The 26118-nt window shown below is 45.8% G+C and overlaps 1 protein-coding gene across 1 annotated transcript in view; it reads left to right on the top strand.

Moving 5' to 3' along the window:
- Positions 1–3608: 3608 nt before the first annotated feature.
- The window catches only part of LOC123767148 (angiopoietin-2), a 182351-nt gene continuing 159841 nt past the window's right edge, over positions 3609–26118 (top strand). Inside the window, exon 1 of the mRNA XM_045756684.2 lies at positions 3609–4567. Coding sequence (XP_045612640.1) covers positions 4371–4567 — 197 coding nt within the window. The 5' untranslated portion in view covers positions 3609–4370. The remainder of the gene's footprint in view (positions 4568–26118) is intronic.

The following is a 26118-nucleotide window of genomic DNA, read 5'->3' as shown; positions in this document are numbered from 1 at the left end:
GATATGTAGACCTGACACTTACTAAGTGGCATATGACACAGGGGTGAGCATGACCACCGCTCCCCATAACTTTCAATGAGGCCTTGACTAAGACAAAAACATACACTGACCAGAGCTGTGAAAATACCGTCCTGGTGTCCTGAGGCGAGTTTCAACCGCGTAGAGGGAGAGCCAATGCTGAAGGCTTGGCCATGACAAGCTCTCTCTCTCTCTGTCTCTCTCTCTCTCTCTCTCTCTCTCTCTCTCTCTCTCTCTCTCTCTCTCTCTCTCTCTCTCTCTCTCTCTCTCTCTCTCTCTCTCTCTCTCTCTCTGTCTCTCTCTCTCTCTCTCTCTGTCTCTCTCTCTGTCTCTCTCTCTCTCTCTCTCTCTCTGTCTCTCTCTCTCTCTGTCTCTCTCTCTCTCTCTCTCTTTCTCTCTCACACACACACACAACTAGGCGCTGGTAGGGAAGGGAACTATGAGGAAAAAAGCACCAAGCCATTACGACTATATAGCCATGAAGCCAACATTTGATCGAGTTAACTTGATTTCCCCCCCCCCCTCTCTCTCTCTCTCTCTCTCTCTCTCTCTCTCTCTCTCTCTCTCTCTCTCTCTCTCTCTTTTGATAGCTACATGTGCTGAGACTGGCTGCCAGTTAAATATATGTCTTATACTAGCACTGAATTTTTTTTGTTTACTGGTCTAATTTTAAAGCAATTCTCTTCAATATCTCTATGGCTCATCTGGATCCTTAGCATCACCAATATTTCCTTGTTAGTGCACAACAAATATCTGCTGTTGGCTACTCCTTTGAGTATTTTGTATATGGTAATCATGCTCCAATAAAGTCTTTATCTTCCAATGACTAGTGTCTAATTTCGTAGGCCTTCACAATTTATCCTCTCAGCTTTCGGACTTCACTGCCGGTACACTCGAATTTCTTTAGCAACTGTTTGTAATAATAAGGTAATGTATTCACGCTGGCACTGCATATTCCTGTATTGGTCTGACATATGTGGCATATATGATCCTAAATTATTCTTTATTCAGATTCCTGAGGATTAGCAGCTGATAATATTGGTTTGAGAGACAGGTTCAGTGTGTGAGTTTGGGTGTACGCGTGTGGGTGTGTTCATCTAGTTGTGCTTGTTGGGGTTTAGCTTTGGGTTTTTAGTATATAGCCAGTCTGATGTACTTACCTAGTTACCAAGTTGTATTTACCTAGTTGTGCTTGCGGGGGTTGAGCTCTGGCTCTTTGGTCCCGCCTCTCAACTGTCAATCAACTAATGAACAGGTTCCTGAGCCTACTGGGCTCTATCATATCTACACTTGAAGCTATGTGTGTGTGTGTGTGTGTATGTGTGTGTGTGTGTGTGTGTGTGTGTGTGTGTGTGTGTGTGTGTGTGTGTGTGTGTGTGTGTGTGTGTGTGTGTGTGTGTGTGTACTCACCTAATTGTGCTTGCGGGGGTTGAGCTCTGGCTCTTTGGTCCCGCCTCTCAACCGTCAATCAACAGGTGTGAGGTTCCTGAGCCTATTGGGTGTGTGTGATGAGTTGAGGTACAGAAAAGAATATAAGATCTTAGACCGCATCATTTTTGTGTATTGTCAGCTAATGCAGTAACTCTCGTGTTTGTTATCGTACTTGATGCTGTAGGAAACAAACTAGCTGATAACAGACTTTAATTTGTACCTAACGTGTGGCCAGATCGCGCTTTTATCAAATCTAAGAGAGAGATTCACAAAGCTCATACTTCCAAAAGGGGCAAAACAGGAGAGTTTTCGGGTCAATGTGGAGTGAGGTTATCTTGAGGTTATCTTGAGATGATTTCGGGGCTTTTAGTGTCTCCGCGGCCCGGTCCTCGACCAGGCCTCCACCCCCAGGAAGCAGCCCGTGACAGCTGAATAACTCCCAGGTACCTATTTACTGCTAGGTAACAGGGGCATTCAGGGTGAAAGAAACTTTGCCCATTTGTTTCTGCCTCCTGCGAGGGTGAAAGATACAAGAACGTTGTGTACTGCAGTTTCCATTGACACAGTTTTAATTTAACCAAAGGATTAGAATGTTAACTTTGTCTTTCGTTGTGTCCGATGTGTTGTAGTGATGTAATATTTATATTTGTCTTAAAATGTTCATTTTCTGATGAACAGAGTTACCCTTCGCTCTGGTACTGTTTGGTTAGTGTTACAGTTGATGAAATAGTCTTTCAGCTTCCATAATAAAGAATCTACTTTAAAGTTTTGGATGAAAACATATATATATATATATATATATATATATATATATATATATATATATATATATATATATATATATATATATATATATATATATATACTGGTTGCCTTAAGCAACCAGTAGATATTGATGCTACTTCAAGCTACCAGTAGATGTTACTACTACTTCTTCAAGCTTTCAGTAGATATTTCTGCTACCTCAAATTGCCAGTAGATATTAATGCTACCTCAAACTACCAGTATATAATACTTCATCAAACTACCAGTAAATAATACTTCCTCAAACTACCAGTAGATAATAATAATATTTCCTCAAACTACCAGTAGATATATTTATCAGAATTAAGACCATAGCTTAACAGAATTAAGACCATAGCTTAACAGAACTAAGACCAAAGCTTAACAGAACTAAGACCATAGCTTAACAGAACTAAGACCATAGCTTAACAGAACTAAGACTTCATCATTTCTAAGTCAGTGGTAACCTTTGGAGGTCAATATTGCACAGATAACACTGTGTAAACGCGGTCATGGAGCAACGCACTGCGGATCCCTCGAAGATCAACACACCGTTGGGGGGTAAACAATAGCTGATGCTTGTTTAGCGTTCTGAGCATTTAGAAATGTTTTCAAAATGTCACAGTGCTTTTTTCACAGTCTCCAGGTTTCTATTGACCTCTCTCTCTCTCTCTCTCTCTCTCTCTCTCTCTCTCTCTCTCTCTCTCTCTCTCTCTCTCTCTCTCTCTCTCTCTCTCTCTCTCTCTCTCTCTCTCTCCCAACGACTGGACGGAGGATAGCTGGATAAGATAACCTGTGGGTGGGTGACGAGCGGAAAACCGTTAGCGAATGGTTTAAGGGCGGAAAGAATGGTTTAAGGGCGGAACGAATGGTTTAAGTAACGTTATCTTCAATTATGTCTTCTCTCTATATGGATGAAATTGTCACAGAGAACAGTTGAATTGAATGAGGAAAAACCGGGGTAAAGGGAGGGAGGGAGGAAGGGAGGGAGGCCCAGGCTAGCAGGAGGGAGGGAGGCCCAGGCTACCAGGAGGGAGGGAGGCCCAGGCTACCAGGCAGGAGGGTGGCCCAGGCTAGCAGGAGGGAGGCCCAGGCTACCAGGAGGGAGGGAGGCCCAGGCTACCAGGAGGGAGGGAGGCCCAGGCTACCAGGAGGGAGGGAGGCCCAGGATACCAGGAGGGAGGGAGGCCCAGGCTACCAGGAGGGAGGGAGGCCCAGGCTAGCAGGAGGGAGGGAGGGAGGGAGGGAGCAGCGGGAAGAGTGAAAGTGGCTGGTGTTGGTCTGGGGCAGCAGGTCGGTGGCGGCCACTATGTTAGTCGCGCTCTGGAGACCAGTCTCGCCACACACACACTTGTCACCCCCTCGCCCGCCCGCCCGCGGCTCCACGCCCACTCTCCCCCACGCCCACTTTTCCGCTCTTTATATTTCCTCTCCCACCACGCCCACGTTTAACAACCTTCAATGCATTCTTGTTGGTTTTTCTTCTTATATGCCTAAGGGAATTTGGGGTGATTTCAACGCATTCAAAATAGTTATCTGAGGATCGTATTATTGCGTCCGTGTCGCCTGTAGGCCGCCCGTGTCGCCAGTGCCACCGGCCGCCCGTGTCGCCAGTGCCACCGGCCGCCCGTGCCACCAGTGCCACCGGCCGCCCGTGCCACCAGTGCCACCGGCCGCCCGTGTGGGCACCACAGAGGGCGTGACGTGACTGTGACGTCAGGTGAAGGCCATCTCCCGGGGGTGGAGCAGCCACAGCGTTACGCGTAGTGTGGCACTAGAGCGGCACACGCCTGGCCAGTCACACGCCACCCACCACCCGCGCCACACACCTGCCCCCCCATCCCCACGCCGCCCACGCCACCCACCGTACTCGAGGCGCGTGCAGGACCTCCCACGCCCACCTCGTACAAGTGTCATGAAAGTTGCGGACGCGTGTGTACCTGAAAATTTGGCTAACTATGTACAGCAGTTACGATGAGAAGCGGCGGCACTGCTCAGGACTCTGTAAGGGTGTGATCGAGTCATTAGTGCCTCTTCTCGCTCAGACAACTCTTCTCCCATAAGGAGAAAAAACACAGTTTTCATTTATATAAAAGCCCGAAATATCGTTCTCGAGTTTCAAAAGTGGTTCTTGATATATGTTGGAGTGCAAAGTGCTAGACACAATAGTTATGATGAACTATGTGAGGACAGTGTTGTTGCTGGTGGTGGTGGGGACGCTGGGAGCCTCTGAGGTCTCCGACCACCTCCCAGCCTCCAGCGGAGACTCTCTCGAGGAAAAGATACCGTCTCAAGGAAGCGACATCCTCTCTCGGTTTACCAGACAAGCTGAAAGGTAAGTTGCTGCCAGAGAACATCCTTTAACCCTCCTTAACACTTGTGCTCTAATGACCGCCTGTGTGGGTAGTGATCTGTGTAAGCCAAAACGCTTTGACATTTCCTCCCAATAATCTCCCATCCGTAGTTCTAGAAATACTTCGATTTTGATCTCTTCCACGAGACGGTAATGATTAAGATCTTTCACTTTCTCGTCTCTCGCCATGACCCAGACGGAGGCAATTTTTATGACCGAATTTTCTTGTGTGTGTTGGTGTTTGTTTCAGCCATACGTCTCTGTTTGTTATGGGCTGTTGTGGGGCTAATGGTGGAGGTGTTTGATGTCGCAACGAAGATGAGAGGCGTAGCCAGACGTGCTCTAGACGTCTGGCTATACAGGGAGGAGCAGAGCTGGGTGTTGTGGGCTCTGCCTGTTGCTGCCTGCTGCTGGCTACGACTGCTGCTGCTGCTGCTGTCGCTGCTGCTAGCGCCGCTGCTGTTGCTACTGCTGCTGTTGCTGTTGCTTGCTATGGCTGCTGCTGCTGCTGCTGCTACAGTGGCTGTTCCTGACCTATACTTGCTTAAACTATTATAAACACTTTTTCTTGAATAGTCTTCTGCCTTCCTGGAATGTGGTTATTTTAACCGTTATTCTGATTCGTCCACTCTCCTCTTCTCTTCTTTTTCTTCTTCAGATTCGAAGTTATATTTTGTTTTATTCTTCTTCCATTTGTCTAAGACGTTGTTCTGTGGTATCTCTCTCCCTCACTCCTGTTACATATCTCTTCCTCACTCCTGTTACAAATCTCTTTCTCACTCCTGTTACACACACACATCTCTGCCTCTCACTCTTGTTACACATCTCTTCATTTGAAGTCTTAAGAGTCATAGATGGAAACTAATATCACTTAGTTTTATGTAACTGTTAATACAGATCTGAAAGAGACATTCTGCTTCAGAATACTGATTTCTAATTATCCACTGAACGTCCTCGGTGCTTCATTACATAATTGTATCTCCATTACACGCAGTAAAAAAAAAAAAAAAAAAAGATTAACTCTTCCTTGTAAAAGCTGTTTGTCGCTATTTTTTTTCTTGTTGTGCTTCAAGGTGACGGTTGCAGATTTCTTTGGATGCTCCGCTACTCTGCTGTATTACTCTACTCCTCCCATGCTCCACTACCTCTCCCATGCTCCACCACGCTCCCATGCACCACTGCCCCCTCCCTATGCTCCTTCACCTTCCAAGACGATGGTTGGGGGGTTACTTACAGAATCAAAACAGAGTGGGTCATTCAGTATACAGGGAAGACCTCCCTTAATTTATGTACTATTGCTTGGGTCATGGAACCTCACTGTTGAATGGTGGTGCCAGGTGTATAGTGACAGGTGTCAAGTGAATAGAGGGTAGTGTATAGTGGCTGGTGTCAGATGTATTGTGGCTGATATCAAGGTGCACATTGACTGGTGTCAGGTCTGTAATGGCTGGTATCAGGTGTAAAATTGCAGCGATCAGGTGTGCAGTGAGTGGAGTCAGGTGTACAGTGGCTGGCGTTGGTTGTACAATGGCTGGTGTCAGGTTTGCAGCGGCTGGTGTCAGGTGTGTTCGAGTCTTGACGAGGCGTGTGTGGAAGGCGATGAGGGTAGTGATAATTTATACAAGCCTGTGCTCGCATTTTCTTTAATGGGCAGTAACACGTTAGTTATAGCAACAGAGGGTGTAGTAGTGGTAGTAGTAGTAGTAGTAGTGGTAGTGATAGTAATGGTGGTAGTAGTGGCGACAGTAGCAGTGCTGAAAGTAAACATTCGTACACCTATGAATATATATATTCATAGTATACATGAATACGTCAATTCTTGCACCAGTGCTTTCAATAAAGTGTGATATGCGATATCTGACACTGACTACATTGCGATTGACAGCATATAACAGGTTTTCGTGAAACATATGACGCGTTTATGTCATATATATGAGATGTATATGACAGTATCAAAAAAAGAGAAATTGACAAGTGTATGCCAAATATTTGACAACCATCTAAGACGTACATGTTTACATGCAAATTAATGGTGTCTCGACCATTACGTGTCCCCATTTATGTGTCTCGACTGCCACGTGTCCTCATTTATGTGTCTCGACCGCCACGTGTCCCTATTTTTGTTGAATAATAAATGACAACAACAAGTGTTTTTGTCTCTGAAATAAAGTAAAAATAAATTTGCAGATAATATTTTGTTTCGTCTTATTCTCTTGAGCACTCTTGAGTCTTAACTTAATAGGTGGAACAAACTGGAGCAACAACTTGACCCGTTTTCATCTATATTTTCCAAATTTGTATTCAGTAATATTAGGTTATGACTTAGCTGCCCCAATAAACTGTTGTATTTGTAAGTTACAACCTAAGTTTTAACTTGATAATAGGGGGGGGAACTTATTAATAATAAAAAAAGCTGTTATATTTTACCGTTAATACCTAAACTAAATAATTTTAAGTCATCACTAACATTCTTCACTATACTGTTGTATTTACAATGTTACACCCTTTGATTTAACTCGTAAATCATAAAATTCTCCGTTAATCTATTGCTTCCATTGGTTCACGATAGAAAAAAAATTACAGCATTTTCCTGTACCCAATGAAATTACTGAAACGTGATAAATGAATGAGAAAATGTTTAGAGGTAACAGCTCGGCGCTTCAATATTCCTTTTGGGTACCAGTGGAGCCCAAGTTGGGCATCATTGACCATGTCAGTGGGTTAAGGCATGCGTTTAGAGTGATCCTGGATTGCAACTTCTATCCTACCGTCCTGCTGCAAAGTCTGAAGTGATCCGGGATTGCAACTTCTATCCTACCACTCTGCTGCAAAGTCTGGAGTGATCTGGGATTGCAACTTCTATCCTACCGTCCTGCTGCAAAGTCTGAAGTGATCCGGGATTGCAACTTCTATCCTACCACTCTGCTGCAAAGTCTGGAGTGATCTGGGATTGCAACTTCTATCCTACCGTCCTGCTGCAAAGTCTGAAGTGATCTGGGATTGCAACTTCTATCCTACCGTCCTGCTGCAAAGTCTGAAGTGATCTGGGATTGCAACTTCTATCCTACCACTCTGCTGCAAAGAATTTATCATCTGTCCCTCTAAGCTGCATCAGAGGCTGTCACTGCTTGCAATGCAATACAAATACTGCAGCCACAGGGCTTCTGTGTATATATATATATATATATATATCTATATTTTATATATATATTTTATTTATCTTCTATATATTTATTTTCAAGAGACTCTACATATAGCATCTGGCAACGCGTTCTATAAATCTAACCATATTTCCAAGCCAGGAATTTTCTTTTTTCTTTATTGTAATGTTAACGTGATGAGTTATTTCCTCATTGTATGAGTTGTAAAACGCCTCAACACACACTTCTATTTACACTAATTAGCTGCCAAATGAAACTGGTTTGAGGAAGAAAACGGGAAGATCTTTAACTGGTACCAATATAGACTGGAAATAGGTAATCGAACACAGACAGAAATATTCGTCAGATCTCACTAACCTCACGGAATATAAATCTAATATTTTACACGAAATATAAATCTAATATCTTACAAGTGAATGCATCAAATCATATCACTGGGTTTACACAAACAAAAAAAGGCTGTATTGACCTGAAATGTAATATTTAGTTGTATTAAACTTAATACAAGTAAGGCTGAGGTTGCTAAAGTTAACAGGGCGGTAATTGTGAGTTGATATCACGATTTGCACAGAGCTACGGGTTATGTCAGATCAGAATTGCTGTATATCGGTGTGGTGCAGGGGATTGGCTTCCTCTTTGTGGTGAAGGGTTTGGCTTCCTCTTTGTGGTGCAGTGGTTTGGCTTCATCTTTATGACTTAGGGTTTGACTTCCTCTTTGTGGTGCAGAGTTTGGCTTCCTCTTTGTGGTGTAGGGTTTGGCTTCATCTTTGTGGTGCAGTGATTTGGCTTCATCTTTGTGGTGCAGGGATTGGCTTCCTTTTTGTGGTGCAGTGGTTTGGCTTCCTCTTTGTGGTGCAGGGTTTGGCTTCATCTTTGTGGTGCAGTGGTTTGGCTTCATCTTTGTGGTGCAGGGATTGGCTTCCTTTTTGTGGTGCAGTGGTTTGGCTTCATCTTTGTGGTGCAGGGATTGGCTTCCTTTTTGTGGTGCAGTGGTTTGGCTTCCTCTTTGTGGTGAAGGGTTTGGCTTCCTCTTTGTGGTGCAGGGATTGGCTTCCTCTTTGTGGTGCAGGGATTGGCTTCCTTTTTGTGGTACAGGGTTTGGCTTCATCTTTGTGGTGCAGGGTTTGGCTTCCTCTTTGTGGTGCAGTGGTTTGGCTTCCTCTTTGTGGTGCAGGGGTTTGGCTTCCTCTTTGTGGTGCAGTGGTTTGGCTTCATCTTTGTGGTGCAGGGATTGGCTTCCTTTTTGTGGTGTAGTGGTTTGGCTTCCTCTTTGTGGTGAAGGGTTTGGCTTCCTCTTTGTGGTGCAGGGTTTGGCTTCCTCTTTGTGGTGCAGTGGTTTGGCTTCCTCTTTGTGGTGCAGGGTTTGGCTTCCTCTTTGTGGTGCAGGGTTTGGCTTCCTCTTTGTGGTGCTGTGGTTTGGCTTCCTCTTTGTGGTGCAGGGATTGGCTTCCTCTTTGTGGTGTAGGGTTTGGCTTCATCTTTGTGGTGCAAGGGATTGGCTTCCTCTTTGTGGTGCAGGGTTTGGCTTCCTCTTTGCGGTGCAGGGTTTGGCTTCATCTTTGTGGTGCAGGGTTTGGCTTCCTCTTTGTGGTGCAGGGTTTGGCTTCATCTTTGTGGTGCAGGGATTGGCTTCTTCTTTGTGACGCAGGGTTTGGTTTCCTCTTTGTGGTGTAGGGTCTGGCTTCATCTTTGTGGTGCAAGGTCTGACTTCCTCTTTGTGGCGCAGGGTTTGACTTCCTCTTTGTGGTGCAGGGTTTGGCTTCTTTGTGATGCAGGGTTTGACTTCATCTTTGTGGTGCAGGGGATTGGCTTCCTCTTTGTGGTACAGTGGTTTGGCTTCCTCTTTGTGGTGCAGGGGTTTGGCTTCTTCTTTGTGGTGCAGGAGTTTGGCTTCTTCTTTGTGGTGCAGGGGTTTGGCTTCACCTTTGTGGTGCAGGGTTTGGCTTCACCTTTGTGGTGCAGGGTTTGGCTTCATCTTTGTGGTGCAAGATCAGGCTTCCCTGTGAGGTGATACACCTGTGAGTATATATATACACCGAGTGTATTTGTGCATGTATAGTGTATACTTCAATGCAGGGCTATTTTCTGGCCTGAAGTCGAATTGGTAGTTGGCTAGTTAGATATCTGTGTGGGGGCGTGACCACCCCCTCTAAAGGTGGATAGGCCTGTAAACCTATATCAAAACCTTGAGGTGTCTCCAGCTTTTCTGTGTATAGCAATTTGGGAGTCTCCTTTGATCCGGAACTTCATTAATAAGTAAGTTCAATAGCCTTCTAGACACTTAAGTACACATACACGCACGCACACGTAAGTTACACTGTGCCTGGGTGAATAGGACCTCCAAGATCCTCCCCAGTAATAGAGTGTAAATGTCTTAGAATTGTATAATGGAATTATATAGTCATTATAGACTCTCGGAACTGTTAGCTAATAGGACTAACTACACTACAACTATCTACCAGAACACAAACAAACACACAGAAGGAATAGTTTTCTGTGATTCAAAGTCAGCTCTTCATGCACCTGAAATCTACAAAATATATATATCTTTGCAAGATATACAAGATGCAAGATCGACAGCGAGAATCCCGCAATAGGAATTATGCTGCACGCTGCACAGAAATAAGGGTTTAGAATCTGGTAAAAATTAGATCCGAAATGAAAAATAGAAGTAGCAGAGGTAGAGAAATAGGCCAAAATTGACACCCCCCCCCCCCCACCCCCCAACACCCCAAGATCAAGACCATTTGGTGAGTTTGCGATCTCCAAAATTCAGTCAAGACTCAGTCTTGGCACGGGGCCCAGTTGCCAGCAGTCCAGTCATAAAATATTGCACAGACAGTTACTTAACTGACGCTCTGGAACGTCGCCAGTGGTGGAGACAGCCGCACGTGGGACCCTTAGCCTTAATGTTGGCATTGTTAAACAATGGTTAAAATAAAAAGGAATATGTGTGTTTGTGTGTTGTTGGAGACTTTGCACGACATTGCAAGTGTGTCCTGTGACTGTGCAATGTATTGTGTGTCCTGGGACTGTGCAATGTATTGTGTGTCCTGGGACTGTGCAATGTATTGTGTGTCCTGTGACTGTGCAATGTATTGTGTGTCCTGGGACTGTGCAATGTATTGTGTGTCCTGGGACTGTGCAATGTATTGTGTGTCCTGGGACTGTGCAATGTATTGTGTGTCCTGGGACTGTGCAATGTATTGTAAGTGTGTCCTGGGACTGTGCAATGTATTGCAAATGTGTTCTAGAGACTGTGCAATGTATTGTGTGTCCTAGAGACTGTGTAATGTATTGTAAGTGTGTCCTAGAGACTGTGCTCTACATTGTAAGTGTGTCCTGGGACTGTGCAATGTATTGTAAGTGTGTCCTGGGACTGTGCAATGTATTGTAAGTGTGTCCTGGAGACTGTGCTCTACATTGCAAGTGTGTCCTGGGACTGTGCAATGTATTGTAAGTGTGTCCTGGAGACTGTGCTCTACATTGTAAGTGTGTCCTGGGACTGTGCACTGCATTGTAAGTGTGTCCTGGAGACTGTGCTCTACATTGCAAGTGTGTCCTGGGACTGTGCTCAACATTGCAAGTGTGTCCTGGGACTGTGCTCAACATTGCAAGTGTGTCCTGGAGACTGTGCTCTACATTGCAAGTGTGTCCTGGGACTGTGCACTACATTGCAAGTGTGTCCTGGGACTGTGCTCTACATAGCAAGTGTGTCCTGGGACTGTGCTTAACATTGCAAGTGTGTCCTGGGACTGTGCTCAACATTGCAAGTGTGTCCTGGGACTGTGCAATACATTGCAAGTGTGTCCTGGGACTGTGCAATGTATTGCAAGTGTGTCCTGGGACTGTGCTCTACATAGCAAGTGTGTCCTGGGACTGTGCTCTACATAGCAAGTGTGTCCTGGGACTGTGCTCAACATTGCAAGTGTGTCCTGGGACTGTGCTCTACATTGCAAATGTGTCCTGGGACTGTGCACTACATATCATATAGTGCACGTAGGTATAGTGACGGGAGAAGGGGAGTGGGTACAGTGACAGGAGGAGAAGTGGATACAGTGACGAGGGGGGGGAGTGGGTACAGTGACAGGAGGAGAAGTGGGTACAGTGACAGGGGGGGAGAGAAGTGGGTACAGTGACAGGGGGGGAAGAAGTGGGTACAGTGACAGGGGGAGGGATACAGTGACAGGGGGGGATGGATACAGTGACAAGGGGGGGGGAGGGAAGGAATGAGAGACAAGTGACCCAAGTGAGAGGGAGGGGAAGTATGGTGTGGAGGGCTCACAGGTGTGTTAATTACTGTAAGGTGACTTTCACTGGTGGCTGCCAGGTTCGCCCTGTTGAGTCTCGTGTCTCCTCAGACATTATAAAACTTGTCGCTGTCTCTCTCTCTCTCTCTCTCTCTCTCTGGCCCCGACCGAGGTCCATCTCTGGTTCCCAGCCGACTACACGCTCGACTTTATTTCATACTCTCGATGTTCTGTCTCTCTTTCTCACATTGACTTTCACTCTTCCCCCCATGCAATAGTTTCTCTTTTTATCTCTCTGTCTCTCTGTCTTTCTGTCTCTCTCTCTGCCTCTCTGTCTCTCTCTCTCTCTCTCTCTCTCTCTCTCTCTCTCTCTCTCTCTCTCTCTCTCTCTCTCTCTCTCTCTCTCTCTCTCTCTCTCTCTCTCTCTCTCCTCTGTCAAATGCCAACTTTCTTTAAATAAGACCTTTTACCTTTATGGTTAATATAGCCGGGCATACAGGTAGGTGACATTCGAGACCGAGAGTACACCTTAGGAGTCCACACACACACACACACACACACACACACACACACACACACACACACACACACACACACGCACACACACACACACACACACACACACACACACACACTTCCCCTGGGCATGTGTTTCTTGCTACCCCCACTTGATGGTCAGTCACCCGTAGTGTGGTGCCTCACACTCTTCATCCTCTCCTCCCTCGGTAAATATGACTTCATCTTGGGCACGTCTCTCCCTCTCCATACCTCTGGTAGACACGATGCCGGGGAAGGTGCAACGCTGCAGGGGGGAAGGTTTCCTGGTGGAGGTGAAGCTTCCGTCTGTGTCGCGTCGTGTGGGTACTCGCTGGCGGATCTTCTGTGGGTCTCCAGGTTTCACTTTTCTTCCTAATGCTTCCAGTTCCGAAGTCTCTCTGTTTATGTGTGACTTGAGAGCTCGAGAATATAAGTCTCGCTCTTTGGCGAGGTATTGGGGGGGGAAGGGGGGATCGAGGGGGGCGGAAGTGGGGGGTAAGGGGAGGGGCAGGCAGACGGAGGCTTGTTGGCACAACAAAAGCAATTGCGTATGCATCGCACGATTGACGGGTTGCCAGGCGTCGCTGGCCATCTCTCCCAGTCTACCGCTATAGAAAGGGCAATAGTTATCTCCCCCCGTAGAGCATAGGTTGTCATGATTAGCAGTTCCCACTGTACCTAAAGACATGTTTGTTTACAATGCAGTGGGCTGTGTTTTGAAGAATGTAGATGGGTTGACCGTGTTACAGAAGCAAGCGGAACTAGTTTTTGTCTGGTCTGTAAACAACTACTTGGAGAGAAAAGGGCAGTATTTAATGTGTATTTTTGTTCCATATATCTAGCCTCTCCGACCACATTTCGGCCCTTTTCCGCCCATTCGGCCCCTCCCCCTCTCCCTCTCTCTCACCCCATTCTGCCCTTCTCAGTAGTCTCTCAGCAACAGCTGAGTCAACTGTCAAATGACCAGAGGAAAGTGAAAATCAACCAGGTAGATGTTCCGCGGTGGGTAGCAAGGAGCGAGGATTGGTGGCACAGCTGTGGATTGGTGGCACAGCTGTGGATGGTGGCACAGCTGTGGATGGTGGCACAGCTGTGGATGGTGGCACAACTGTGGATGGTGGCACAGCTGTGGATGGTGGCACAGTTGTGAATGGTGGCACAGCTGTGGATGGTGGCACAGCTGTGGATGGTGGCACAGTTGTGGATGGTGGCACAGCTGTGGATGGTGGCACAGCTGTGGATGGTGGCACAGCTGTGGATGGTGGCACAGCTGTGGATGGTGGCACAGCTGTGGATGGTGGCACAGCTGTGGATGGTGGCACAGCTGTGGATGGTGGCACAGTTGTGGATGGTGGCACAGTTGTGGATGGTGGCACAGCTGTGGATGGTGGCACAGCTGTGGATGGTGGCACAGCTGTGGATGGTGGCACAGCTGTGGATGGTGGCACAGCTGTGGATGGTGGCACAGCTGTGGATGGTGGCACAGCTGTGGATGTTGGCACAGCTGTGGATGTTGGCATAGCTGCAGATGGTGGCACAGCTGCAGATGTTGGCACAGCTGTAGATGTTGGCACAGTTTTCCTCTGAGACAGATATCTAACTTAAATCTCCTTCAATATCATAACTGCTGCCGAGGAGTGTCTGACTGAACTGTTACTGCCGGAAGGAAGCATAGCGTAAAGAGCTTATACATGCTAATAATTTTTTTGAACAATAAAATTGATTTATAACCTCGCGAACAACTGAGTGAATATTAATCGGCGCAACTGATATATACATATTCTTTATTTTCATGTATTAATGTATATTTTAAATGAAATTATATTCTTGAGAACGTAATAACGTAGAATATGAATATTTTTAATGTATTTTCTTAATTTCAAAGAAAAATATGTCCCCCAGAAAACGAAATTCAGATATAATTGAATTAATATGTCTCCCTTGTACTAATTAGTTGGTTGAATGTGCTCTGCCTCTCTCTAATGAATAAGTTGTGTACAGCCAAAATGACAACTTAGATATTCAATCCCAGAAGCGTTGTAAGTTACAGGAAAAAAACAGGTAAACCAGTTTGGTAACCTAGCGTTTTCTGAAAGCTCATTTTGACGTTCAAGAATAAATCTTCCAGTGACAAGTGGATATGCTACATAGTAAGTCATTTGTGTACATTCGGGCCAACGTAACTCATTGTTGCAATCTATAATGAGTTGCAGAGGCGAGAGTTGACCGGGAGGTGAAGAGGTTACCGAAGCAGGCTCTGCTGGTTGGTCAGTAGGTTGATACACCACCCACCCACCGCCCTCACTGTCTCGCCCAAACCCACTCTCTCAATCAACACACACACACTCATCCACACGCCCACTAACTCGATCATCATCCCAATCCACCCATACGCTTGTGTTAGCGCTGGTGCACTTAAACGTGTGTACTCATCTAGTTCCTGAGTGTGTGTGTGTGTGTGTATGTGTGTGTGTGTGTGTGTGTGTGTGTGTGTGTGTGTGTGTGTGTGTGTGTGTGTGTGTGTGTGTGTGTGTGTGTGAGTGTGTGTGTGTGAGAGTATGGAAGAGCTTGTATGGTTGCTTATTTGTGTGTATATGTGTACGAGCTTGAGGAAGTGCTTCCTCCTGCGTGTGAGTGTGTATGTGTGTGTATGTGTGTGTAAGAGAGAGAGAGAGAGAAGGAGCGTGTGTGAGTGCTTATTCGTGTATGCGCACGAGCTTGTGGGAGTGCTTACTCATGTGTATGTGTGCGTGCGTGTGTGAGAGAGAAGGAGATAAGTGAGCACTCAATCTTTTCACGCTGCGGCATCCCTTCCTCTTGGAGCGAACACTCGTAGTGACAGCTGAGTAAATATGAGTAAATACTACACCTGTACACTCGCATTACACCTGCGTGACACACTCAACTTGCCTCCTATAGCATGAACGGAGGAATGAACTTTTGATCTGGGTTTGACGACATTGAATCCCTGGAAAAACAAAATATTTGCACCCCTAATAAAAGTTAGTTTTTTGGTGAAAATTACGAAGAGAAACTCCCGCGTTTAAAGGGTAGATTGCCACCAGTCAGATGTCGGGTCCCCCCACAATGAATGGTTGAGTATAGTGAAGATCAGAACCTCTTTAATCACTTCATCAGACTGGTGTGGGTGGTGGGCAGGGGCTGGAGACTTTACCATTCATTTACACACACACACACACACACACACACACACACTCTCTCTTTCTCTCTCTCTCTCTCTCTCTCTCTCTCTCTCTCTCTCTCTCTCTCTCTCTCTCTCTCTCTCTCTCTCTCTCTCTCTCTCTCTCTCTCTCTCTCTCATTTTGTACTTTACCATAAAGGTAGGGAGAAAGTTTATGATGTTTGTAAAACATTTGAGTGTCGGTTGCTGTGTGATGGATAAGACTAGGTGTCGTCGCGTCAGTCAGCAGGGGGTGTGTTCGTTCGTGGGTACGTACTCACCTTGTTGTTCTTGCGGAGGTTGAGCTTCGGCTCTGTGTTCCTGCCTCTCGACTGTTAGTCAACTGGGGAACAGGTTCCTGAGCCTATTTGGCTCTGTCAGAGTTGCATTTTAAACGTTAGTGTGTTTGTGGATTTCAGGTTAAGAATGCGTGTGTGTGTGTAGTGTAAGTGAGTGTAAGTGTGTGTGTGTACTCACCTAGTTGAGTGTGTGTGTGTGTGTGTGTGTGTGTGTGTGTGTGTGTGTGTGTGTGTGTGCGTGTGTGTGCGTGTGTGTGAAAGACCCTGGCTTTATCTACCATGTCAATTTTCCTCAGTGTTATTAATGTCGTGATCATATCTCCCTTTTTTCTCTCTCTCTCCTTGTGGGGTGGAGCTTTGTTCCTTTAGTCTTATCTCCCGGCTGTCAGAGTAGTTCGGATATCTCTGGATTACTGTTGTGTTTGGCGTAGACTCCATGATGCACGCGCGTGTGCTTGAGTGGAAGAGTTTAGAGTGCATGGGAGTGACTGGCCATCGGGTCAACACTGGGGAGGAAGGCAGATAAGAGTGTTTTACCCTAGATCTCTTTCTTTACGTTCGTTCTTGCTGGAAGTGGTCCTCGTTCTTGCCTGGAAGTGGTCCGAGTTCTTGCTGGAAGGGGTCCTCGTTGGGCCTGAAAGTGGTCCTTTCTAAGAGTATAATCGCCGTATTGTGGTTTTCATTTTTTAAAATCAACCCTATGCCAATTCTTACTCCTAGTACGAGGACTCTTGTCGTGTATGTTATGGGTGAGAGGTTAATGTCTTCCGCCTGAGAGCACAGTACTCAAAAACTTGATGTGCGATTATCGAGATGTGAGAAATTGGAAACGCCTGCACAATGTTCCTTTTGCGATACGATGTAACAGAAGCCGCATCGAGGGGATCATGCGAGGTCGCAGGGACGATGTTGGACGCTTGTAGTCTTTCTTCATCCTATCATCAGCGTTTGATGAGAATGGGATGGTCGTACTCCCGCCGTTTACCCGCGCATTGTCATCATTTACCGTACATATAAATGTTTATTTGTTCGAGGTCGGAGGGGAGACGAGTGAAGGAAAGTATATGGAGATGAGAGGGGAGATGTGGGGAGAAGAGAAAGAGAGAAAGGAGGAGAATGGAGAGGAGGGAAGGAAAGGGGAATGAGGGGGGGGGGAAAGGGAGGAGGGACAGTGTAGATGATAGATGTGGGAAGAGGGGTGGAATGCGGGGTTATCTTGAGATGATTTCAGGGCTTTAGTGAAGAAGAACATGAAAATATAGAGAAGATTTGTCCTCTAATAATTAATCTCACCCTTTCTGCCATATTCAATTTCATTATGTACCCATACTATACTACAAGAGGTCCACTACAATTCACAGGATGTGTATGGGTTCCACTGTCATTCACAGCATGGTTGTGGGACCATAAACACTCCCAGGATAGGTATGGGGTCCACTACCACGCCCAGGATAGGTATGGGGTCCACTACCACGCCTAGGATAGGTATGGGGTCCACTACCATTCACAGAATGGATATAGGGGTCCACTACCACTCACAGAATGAGTATGGAGCTCACATTAAATGAACTAAACCCTCCCACATATTGTAGTTCAGCTGAGATTGATGTATCGAGCAAAGATGGCGTTTATAGGTTCAAGAGTCTCTATTCAAAGGCCCTCCTAACCCAGTCCTGCCCTAGCGGTCTGCTCTCTCTCTCTCTCTCTCTCTCTCTCTCTCTCTCTCTCTCTCTCTCTCTCTCTCTCTCTCTCTCTCTCTCTCTCTCTCTCTCTCTCTCTCTCCCTCTCTCTCTCGTCCCGTTTATAGCTGTGATGGTTACGCAATATCAGCCGACGCTGGACTCCCATCGCAATGGCGTTACGCCTTGATGTAACGACGCTCGGAGATGAATTACTAAGTGTTAACTCTAGTGAATCCTTAAGCAGATTTGGTGCTACTACGTTAGTGAATGTCGAAGTGGACAATGCCAATATCCGGAGCCCGGGCAGAACCGGTTGGGGGGTCCTCGAAGCGGGCCCGTTAGACAGGTCTGCTCCAGTAGTGCCAAAGTTCGCCAGCAGACAGGCAGCTTCTCCTCCTCTTAACCGCCTTCCCCTTTGGGAGCTGAGTTACCCGTCTGGGGTTATTTTTCACGTTTTCCGATACGTTTTCTATTTGGGAATCGTTGCTCGGTCAGCAGGTCGGCCATACAGAGTCTTCTGAATCGGCTGGTCAGTTTGGTAACGATGTACAGAGACCGGTTTTTACGGTGTTTGGCTGGTAACGGTGGAGGCGTATAAGGTAAGTAAGGCTTGTTTTGGGGCGGCGCGTTTCACTTTCTGCGGGTTGCTTGCTTTGTTTGTCTCAAGCAACTGACTGATTGTTTGCCTTCTCTGCGGTTTTCTTTTGTGTTTTAGCCTCTTTTTTTGTTCATTATTTGTCGTGACCGAAGGGCAGTTTAGTTGGTTTATACTTGTTGTGTGTTTGTTTGGAGGTCGTTTGGCGTCTGGGGAGTTGTTCAGTCATTAGTGTGGCTCCCTCTTCCTCCTCCTCCTCCTCCTAACTCCTCTACCTCCTCCTCTCCATCTTCCAAGGTTTTGATCTTAAAGCAGCATAGACTGTATTATTAAGAGTAGCCTCTACATCTACTCTTCTGTCTCTGTCTGTCTGTCTGACTGTCTGTGTCTGAGTGCATGTCTGAGTGCCTGGCTATGCAGGTAGGTCAGCACTCAAAATGACAGCCAGGCAATCCGAACAATATACAGATTGGATGACAGACAGGTTAAGTGAGTCACTGTCATGGGTCTTTTGTTTTGCTGGTTGAATGACTGACTGTGTCACTTTTGCCTCTTATGATTGATGGATATGGTTGGCATTGCTAGTTTGAGGGTTGATATTGGCTGGCTCGTTGATCAGTTATATATCTAGTTGTTTGAACAATTATATATCTAGTTGCTTGATCAATTATATATCTAGTTGCTTGAACAATTATATATCTAGTTGCTTGATCAATTATATATCTAGTTGCTTGAACAATTATATATCTAGTTGCTTGATCAATTATATATCTAGTGGCTTGATCAATTATATATCTAGTTGCTTGATCAATTATATATCTAGTTGCTTGAACAATTATATATCTAGTTGTTTGAACAATTATATATCTAGTTGCTTGATCAATTATATATCTAGTGGCTTGATCAATTATATATATCTAGTTGCTTGAACAATTATATATCTAGTTGCTTGAACAATTATATATCTAGTTGCTTGAACAATTATATATCTAGTTGATTGATCAATGATATATCTAGTTGATTGATCAATTATATATCTAGTTGATTGATCAATTATATATCTAGTTGATTGATCAATTATATATCTAGTTGAGTCCTTGTTGGTCGATCCGTTTCTTGGTTGACTGACTAGTTTGTTGGTTCTTTTTGTACTAATCTTAAAACTTACAGTTACAGTTACAGTTAAAACTTACAGTTACAGTTACAGTTAAAAGTTACAGTTACAGTTACAGTTAAAAGTTACAGCTACAGTTACAGTTAAAAGTTACAGCTACAGTTACAGTTAAAAGTTACAGCTACAGTTACAGTTAAAAGTTACAGCTACAGTTACAGTTAAAAGTTACAGCTACAGTTACAGTTAAAAGTTACAGCTACAGTTACAGTTAAAAGTTACAGCTTACAGTTGGTGTGTGCTTGTGGCGTGGTTGGTTATCGAGTTCATGACGGTAAACGAGTATACTGTCATACCGATATACATGAGTATAACACAAGTGTATGTATCGTATACCATGTATATATATATATATATATATATATATATATATATATATATATATATATATATATATATATATACGATGCATGCGCATGTCATTTGGTTGGTGTGTCGAACGTCGTATCTATCATCTACCTTTTGCGATGTCTTATCCCTGGTGTCGTAAGTGGCGTGAAACGTGTGGGTATAATGCAATATGAGACTTTATTGCTTATGTATGTCGTACGAGGTATGACCTATGTCGTACGTGGTATGACGTGTTGGACGTGATAGGATATATACCGTGCTTGGATTAACATATCGCTTCTGGGATATTACACGTGCCGTGCGTAGTATAACGAACCACGTACACGTCCGTGCATACCCAAGAGCCGGCCGTGCAAGTACGCCTGGCACGGCTGGTCAGACTTACAATTAGACTTACCGAGCACAATAGGATAGGAAAGAAACTATCAGAAGAAAGCGCCAAGCCAATGGGACTATATAGCCCATTGAAAAGGGTCAGGATAAGGATTTGGGATGGGACGGAGGTGGAAGGAATGATACCCAACCACTTGGATGATCGGAGATTGAACGCCGGCCTGCGTGAAGCGAGACCGTCGCTCTACCGTCCAGCCCAAGCACAATAGGATAGTGTAAGCGCCAAGGGGGGGGGGGATTAACCTTACTTGGATTCTACCTTTATTAATCTAAGTTAAAAGGAAGCTGTAAATACGATCCATGAGGTAAATGAAACTGCATGTGTTTTACGAGGTTAAACGAAGCTGTTCGTGTTTTACGGGGTAAATTAAACGAGCGATTCCTATTGGTTGACAACAACGATGTCTCTGTTAATTGACTCACGAATGCTCGCTTCACGCGAAAAATTCGTGAACCCTTTCGAAGACCGTTTCGTGATCAAGGTCGTTAGAGAGGGGTCACAGGGCACTTCAGGGGGGGGGGGGTCATAGGCCACTTTAGAGAGGGAGTCACAGGGCACTTTAGAGAGGGGGTCACATGGAATTTTAAAGAAGGTCACACAAGGTTAGAGAGGGGTCACACAAAGCATCCTTCTCCTAAACATAAACACACACAACAAACATACACACACATACACACACACACACAAACGCACACACAAACACACGGGTTATGGTGAGCCCGTAACTTACCTGGCACAGGAGCGGGGCAAAGTAGCACGGGCTATGGTGAGCCCGTAGTGGACTTACCTGGCACAGGAGCGGTGAGTGGTTCAGTGCTCTCTCTCTCTCTGTCTTAAATATTACTCTGCCTGCTTCTGTCTTGGTTTTAGCAGTGAGGATAAGCTCTGCTCCAAATTGCGAAGGAGATTTCAACGCCAAACAAGCAGTTATCCTTGGTGGTGGGGTCACGCTGTATCACCCACCGTTCATAATAAGCTGTTCTTTCGTGTTTGTCTGATTATAGATTCGTGTATTTTCGTGACGTCCTTGTAACTGTGGCAACACGCATATACCTCAGGCTCCCTGCCTCCCTCTTAGGGAATGCAGGATATTGGGAAAACGTGTTTCAAAAACACACATATATTTATCTTCTCTCGGAGGGAAACAGACACATTCCTCCACTCTCACAGGGACACACACACCTTCCTACACCCTCACAGGGACTCACACACCTGCCTCCACCTTCACAGGGACTCACACACCTGCCTACACCCTCACAGGGACCCACACACCTGCCTCCACCTTCACAGGGACTCACACACCTGCCTACACCCTCACAGGGACACACACCAACCCGTTCTCGCAAATTTAATAAGTCAATATTGACTTATTAAATATGTGCATAGGTGACATACTTAACATAATAGATACCCTTAAAAAGATTCATAGAAAACACCGACCTTACCTAACCTTGTTAGTATCTTAAGATAAGCATCTTATTGCTTCGTAATTACAATTATTACCTAACCTATAATAGGTATAGGTTAAGTAATAATTGTAATTACGAAGTAATAGGATGCTTATCTTAAGATACTAACAAGGTTAGGTAAGGTCGGTGTTTTCTATGAATCTTTTTAAGGGTATCTATTATGTTTAGTATATCACCTATGCACGTAGTTAATAAGTCAATATTGACTTTACAAATTTGCGAGAACGGGTTGCACACACATACGTCTCCATCACTATACAGCAATTTTTTTTACACTCTCCAACACATTAATCCCAGCACGCAATTGCAACTGTTGCAGTCATTGGTAGAGGCAAATCATGTCGTAAATACACCCCGGAGCGTGTAGCCCCCGGAGCGTGTAGCCCCCGGGGGCTAGAGGGCTCGGGGCTGGTTGCCTCTGGGAAACCCCCTGAGGGATGGACCAAAGATATAGTGAGACAAAGGGGGGTGTTTTATACCAGGGGAAAGTGTATCACGGTGGATACACCTGGTGGTACACTAGGAGGGGGTACACTAGGAATAATGTTCTTAAGCGATAGTGTGCTGTGCAGAGTACACATAGATGAATGCAGCATAGACTGCATAATGTGTGTGTGTGTGTGTGTGTGTGTGTGTGTGTGTGTGTGTGTGTGTGTGTGTGTGTGTGTGTGTGTGTGTGTGTGTGTGTGAGCCTGGCACCCTTCCAGAACTGTTCCTCCCATTCAGAATGCTTGGAGCAGAATCTAAACGAACGCCTGGTAATCGTTTCCCGTTAAACGGACGATCAGATCTCTCGACCAACAGAAGGAACCCATGATCACTCTCCCTGCACCCTATATTAACTCTCATATACCAAATTATAATGCAAACTTATTCACCAATCTCCATCTCATAGCCTGTGTGTGTCTCTCTCTCTCTCTCTCTCTCTCTCTCTCTCTCTCTCTCTCTCTCTCTCTCTCTCTCTCTCTCTCTCTCTCTCTCTCTCTCTCTCTCTCAGCTCCTACCTAAATACCGGCGAGGTTAAGCAATCTCACTTCCCAGGGCACAATCATGCCCTTAATTCCTGGTAATTCTTGGTGTCTTTCCCCTTACCCAAACCTCCTCCCCCTTCCCCTCTCTTTCCCTGTACTCACTACTCTCCCCCACAACCCCTTTCCCCCTCATTCACTCTCCCCTTTGCCTCTCCCACCCCCACGCCCTTCCTACGGCAATAGTTACCAGCACCAACTGGAAAACAACTCTTTCTTTCGTGACATTAAATCCAGCTCGTAAAGGCGTTGCATAAGCAGTGGAGTCAAAGACTGGTTGATCTATAATGGTGGTGGCCGGGGGCTGCGTGTCAAAGTCACCGCCTAAAGCCCTTCTTGCCGCCACAACTACTATCGTGCTATGTGTGTGTGTGTGTGTCTTGTTTATCTTAGTGCCACGGTCTGGGTGTACTGGTGCCAACCCTTCAAGGTTCGTAAACCCTTTGAGGTTTTCCCCTTGTGTTGAACTAATAGTCTGCCACCAGTCTGTGGTGGCAGACTGGGTGAGGTGTGTTGCTCCTGTGGCAACTATGTCTTCTAGTTGGTAGAGGATTTCCCATGGGTGACCTGTCGTGTCTGGCAACTGTTATGGTGAAAGGTATCTTGGGAGTCAATGTTTACGTCGCTTAGTCATCCATTACGCAACTTCAGTTGGCGGGAACCCGTGGGCTTCGTACCCTGGGTATAGGAAGCTTGTTTTGAGGTCTCTTGTGGAGAATTTGCCCCTCTTCTGCGTCCAGATACGCGCCCGTGCACCTGCACACACACACACGCACGCACACTCACACACACACACACACACACACACACACACACACACACACACACACACACACACACACACACACACACACACACGGAGATCAGTGCTGAGATCCTATACTATTATTCATATATGTTAACAGGTTAACCACAGGTGTGTAATCATATATGTCGATGCTTGCTGATGTTTCATAGTTAATGAGAAGAGTCGAGACATCTCCAGATGACGTAGACAAGCTGCAGAGTTGATCCCAGAGATGACTATTAGAGTTCCGCAGAAGCAAGTGTAAGGTGATGGAAATGAGGTCACAGGGGCCAGGAGACCAGGAGACCAGGAGGACGGTACACACACCTGCCTGTAGCCAGAGTACCTGCGAGTGGCTATGACTCCAACTCTGACTCTGGAGACCCATAAACATAGAACAGCAGCACCATACTGTGTGTGTGTGTGTGTGTGTGAGAGAGAGAGAAACATATATTTACCAGATATTTATATTAATCTACAATACTTCTTAAGGTTTGCAGTTATAACTCTGGGCGAGATTACCTGTGATAATATTAAACAGTTTTTATCGTGTTCGAGACTTCATGTATAATTGTGTTGGTGTTGTGTGTGTCTGTAAGACGTGTCTGTCTGTAAGTTGTGACAGGTAAGTCGTAATGGACTCACACTGAGTACAAGCGGAGAACACTGTTCAGAGGACTCACTGAACACTAGGGCAGAGAACCTATATGAAGGATGTTTTGCTACAGGTTAGAGAAGCCGTATGCGAGGAGAACCATCGACTCAGCTCGAAGCCCATCTTCCTGCTCGTGACAGGAGGAAAATAGCCACATAAGAAAGTTCACGTAATCTTCGTAGCGTCTTGGGAAACGACCGAGGAAATGGTGGAGTGTGGGATGTAAGACAAGCCTGGCTAGTTAACACATTGCACTCTATAATACATAACATTCTAGCGTTCTACGATAGAGTGCTATGTACGATACATAGCACTCTATCGTACTTTTTTGACGATAATTTCCGTGACCCCAGAATACTAGCAGCAGCAACAGAACCTCATACATTGCTGCGTCCCTTCTCTCAGGCTTGCTGAACAACTCGATAAAGTTCTAGCAGAACACCTCAGAGAGATGAACAGAACAGAGGTGTTCCAAATGAACACCTCATCAAAGCAGTAGAGCGGAGCGCCTCAGTAAAGCAGTCCAACGGAACACCTCAATAAATTACACTAGATTCTTGACTGATCTCTAAATTACAGCTTCGTGTACAAGCAGTCAAGGTTAAGCACATGCAAAATGATGAAAAAAAACTAACTTAACCAGACTTTCAAAAAAAAAGAAAAAAACATTAATTTCTCACAAGGTAAGGTTAGTAAGATCAGTGTCCCAGAGATGAGATGCCTAGCACCTCCTGCTGGGGCTGAGTAGGCCTAGTGTTGCTTGCTGGGAATAGTTTGGACCGAGTATGTTGTTGTTGTTACAGATTCAGCTACTCGGAACAAGTTCCAAGTAGCACGGGCTATGGTGAGCCCGTAACTTACCTGGCACAGGAGCGGGGCTGGACCGAGTATGTAATGTCACTGTTCAATAACGACGCAACCCAACCACTTGGGGTGGACGGTAGAGCAATGGTCTCGCTTCATGCAGGTCGGTGTTCAATCCCCGACCGTCCAAGTGGTTGGGGCACCATTCCTTCCACCCTCCGTCCCATCCCAAATACTGACCCCTTCCAAGTGCTATATAGTCGTAATAGCTTGGCGCTTCCGCTGATAATTCATCTTCCTCCTCAATAACGGCGCACGTCAAAGGACTATGTAACCTGGGGCCTACACCATCACATGTGCTGTGTAGCATCACATGTGTATCCTCACATATGTATCCTCACATATGTAGAATCACATATGTATCATCACATGCGTTGTTGCACACCATCAATGCGGTATTTGACGGGAAGCAGGAAACTTCTTGGGGAATTTTTGCAACATTGCAGACCATATACTTGGTGAAGCAACACCCAGAAGTATACTCTGAGAAGCAGCACCCAGAAGTATACTCGGTGAAGCAGAGAGAGAAGAGTTACGTCAGCAGCAGCGGCTGCCAGTCCGTGACAAGAAGTGGTCTGCCGTGACGCTGTTACGCGTGACAGGGGGACTCCCGTAATACCCCACTGTCAAGCGTGACAGGGGGACTCCCGTAATACCCCACTGTCAAGCGTGACAGTGGGGGACTTCCGTAATACGCACTGTTACGCGTGACAGAGGGACTCCCGTAATACCCACTGTTACGCGTGACAGGGGGACTCCCGTGATACCCACTGTCATACGTGACAGTGGGGGACTTCCGTAATACCCCACTGTCAAGCGTGACAGGGGGACTTCCGTAATACCCCACTGTCAAGCGTGACAGTGGGGGACTCCCGTAATACCCCACTGTCAAGCGTGACAGTGGGGGACTCCCGTGATACCCACTGTCATACGTGACAGGTGTCTGCCGTGACACCTGTCACTCATGACAGTGAAAACTCTAGTGTGACTTGGTAAAATTCAATGATAGTGATATTATGAAGTTCTTAATTCAGCCAAGAGAAGATTTTCCAAGACGTGAGAGGGAGGGAGATTAGAGGGAGAAAGGGAGAGAAATAGAGGAAAATTCC

Source organism: Procambarus clarkii, chromosome 53 (assembly GCF_040958095.1).
Source record: "Procambarus clarkii isolate CNS0578487 chromosome 53, FALCON_Pclarkii_2.0, whole genome shotgun sequence".
NCBI lineage: Eukaryota > Metazoa > Arthropoda > Malacostraca > Decapoda > Cambaridae > Procambarus > Procambarus clarkii.
The sequence above is the reverse complement of the archived record's forward strand: the minus strand, read 5'-3'. Positions and strand labels throughout refer to the sequence as shown.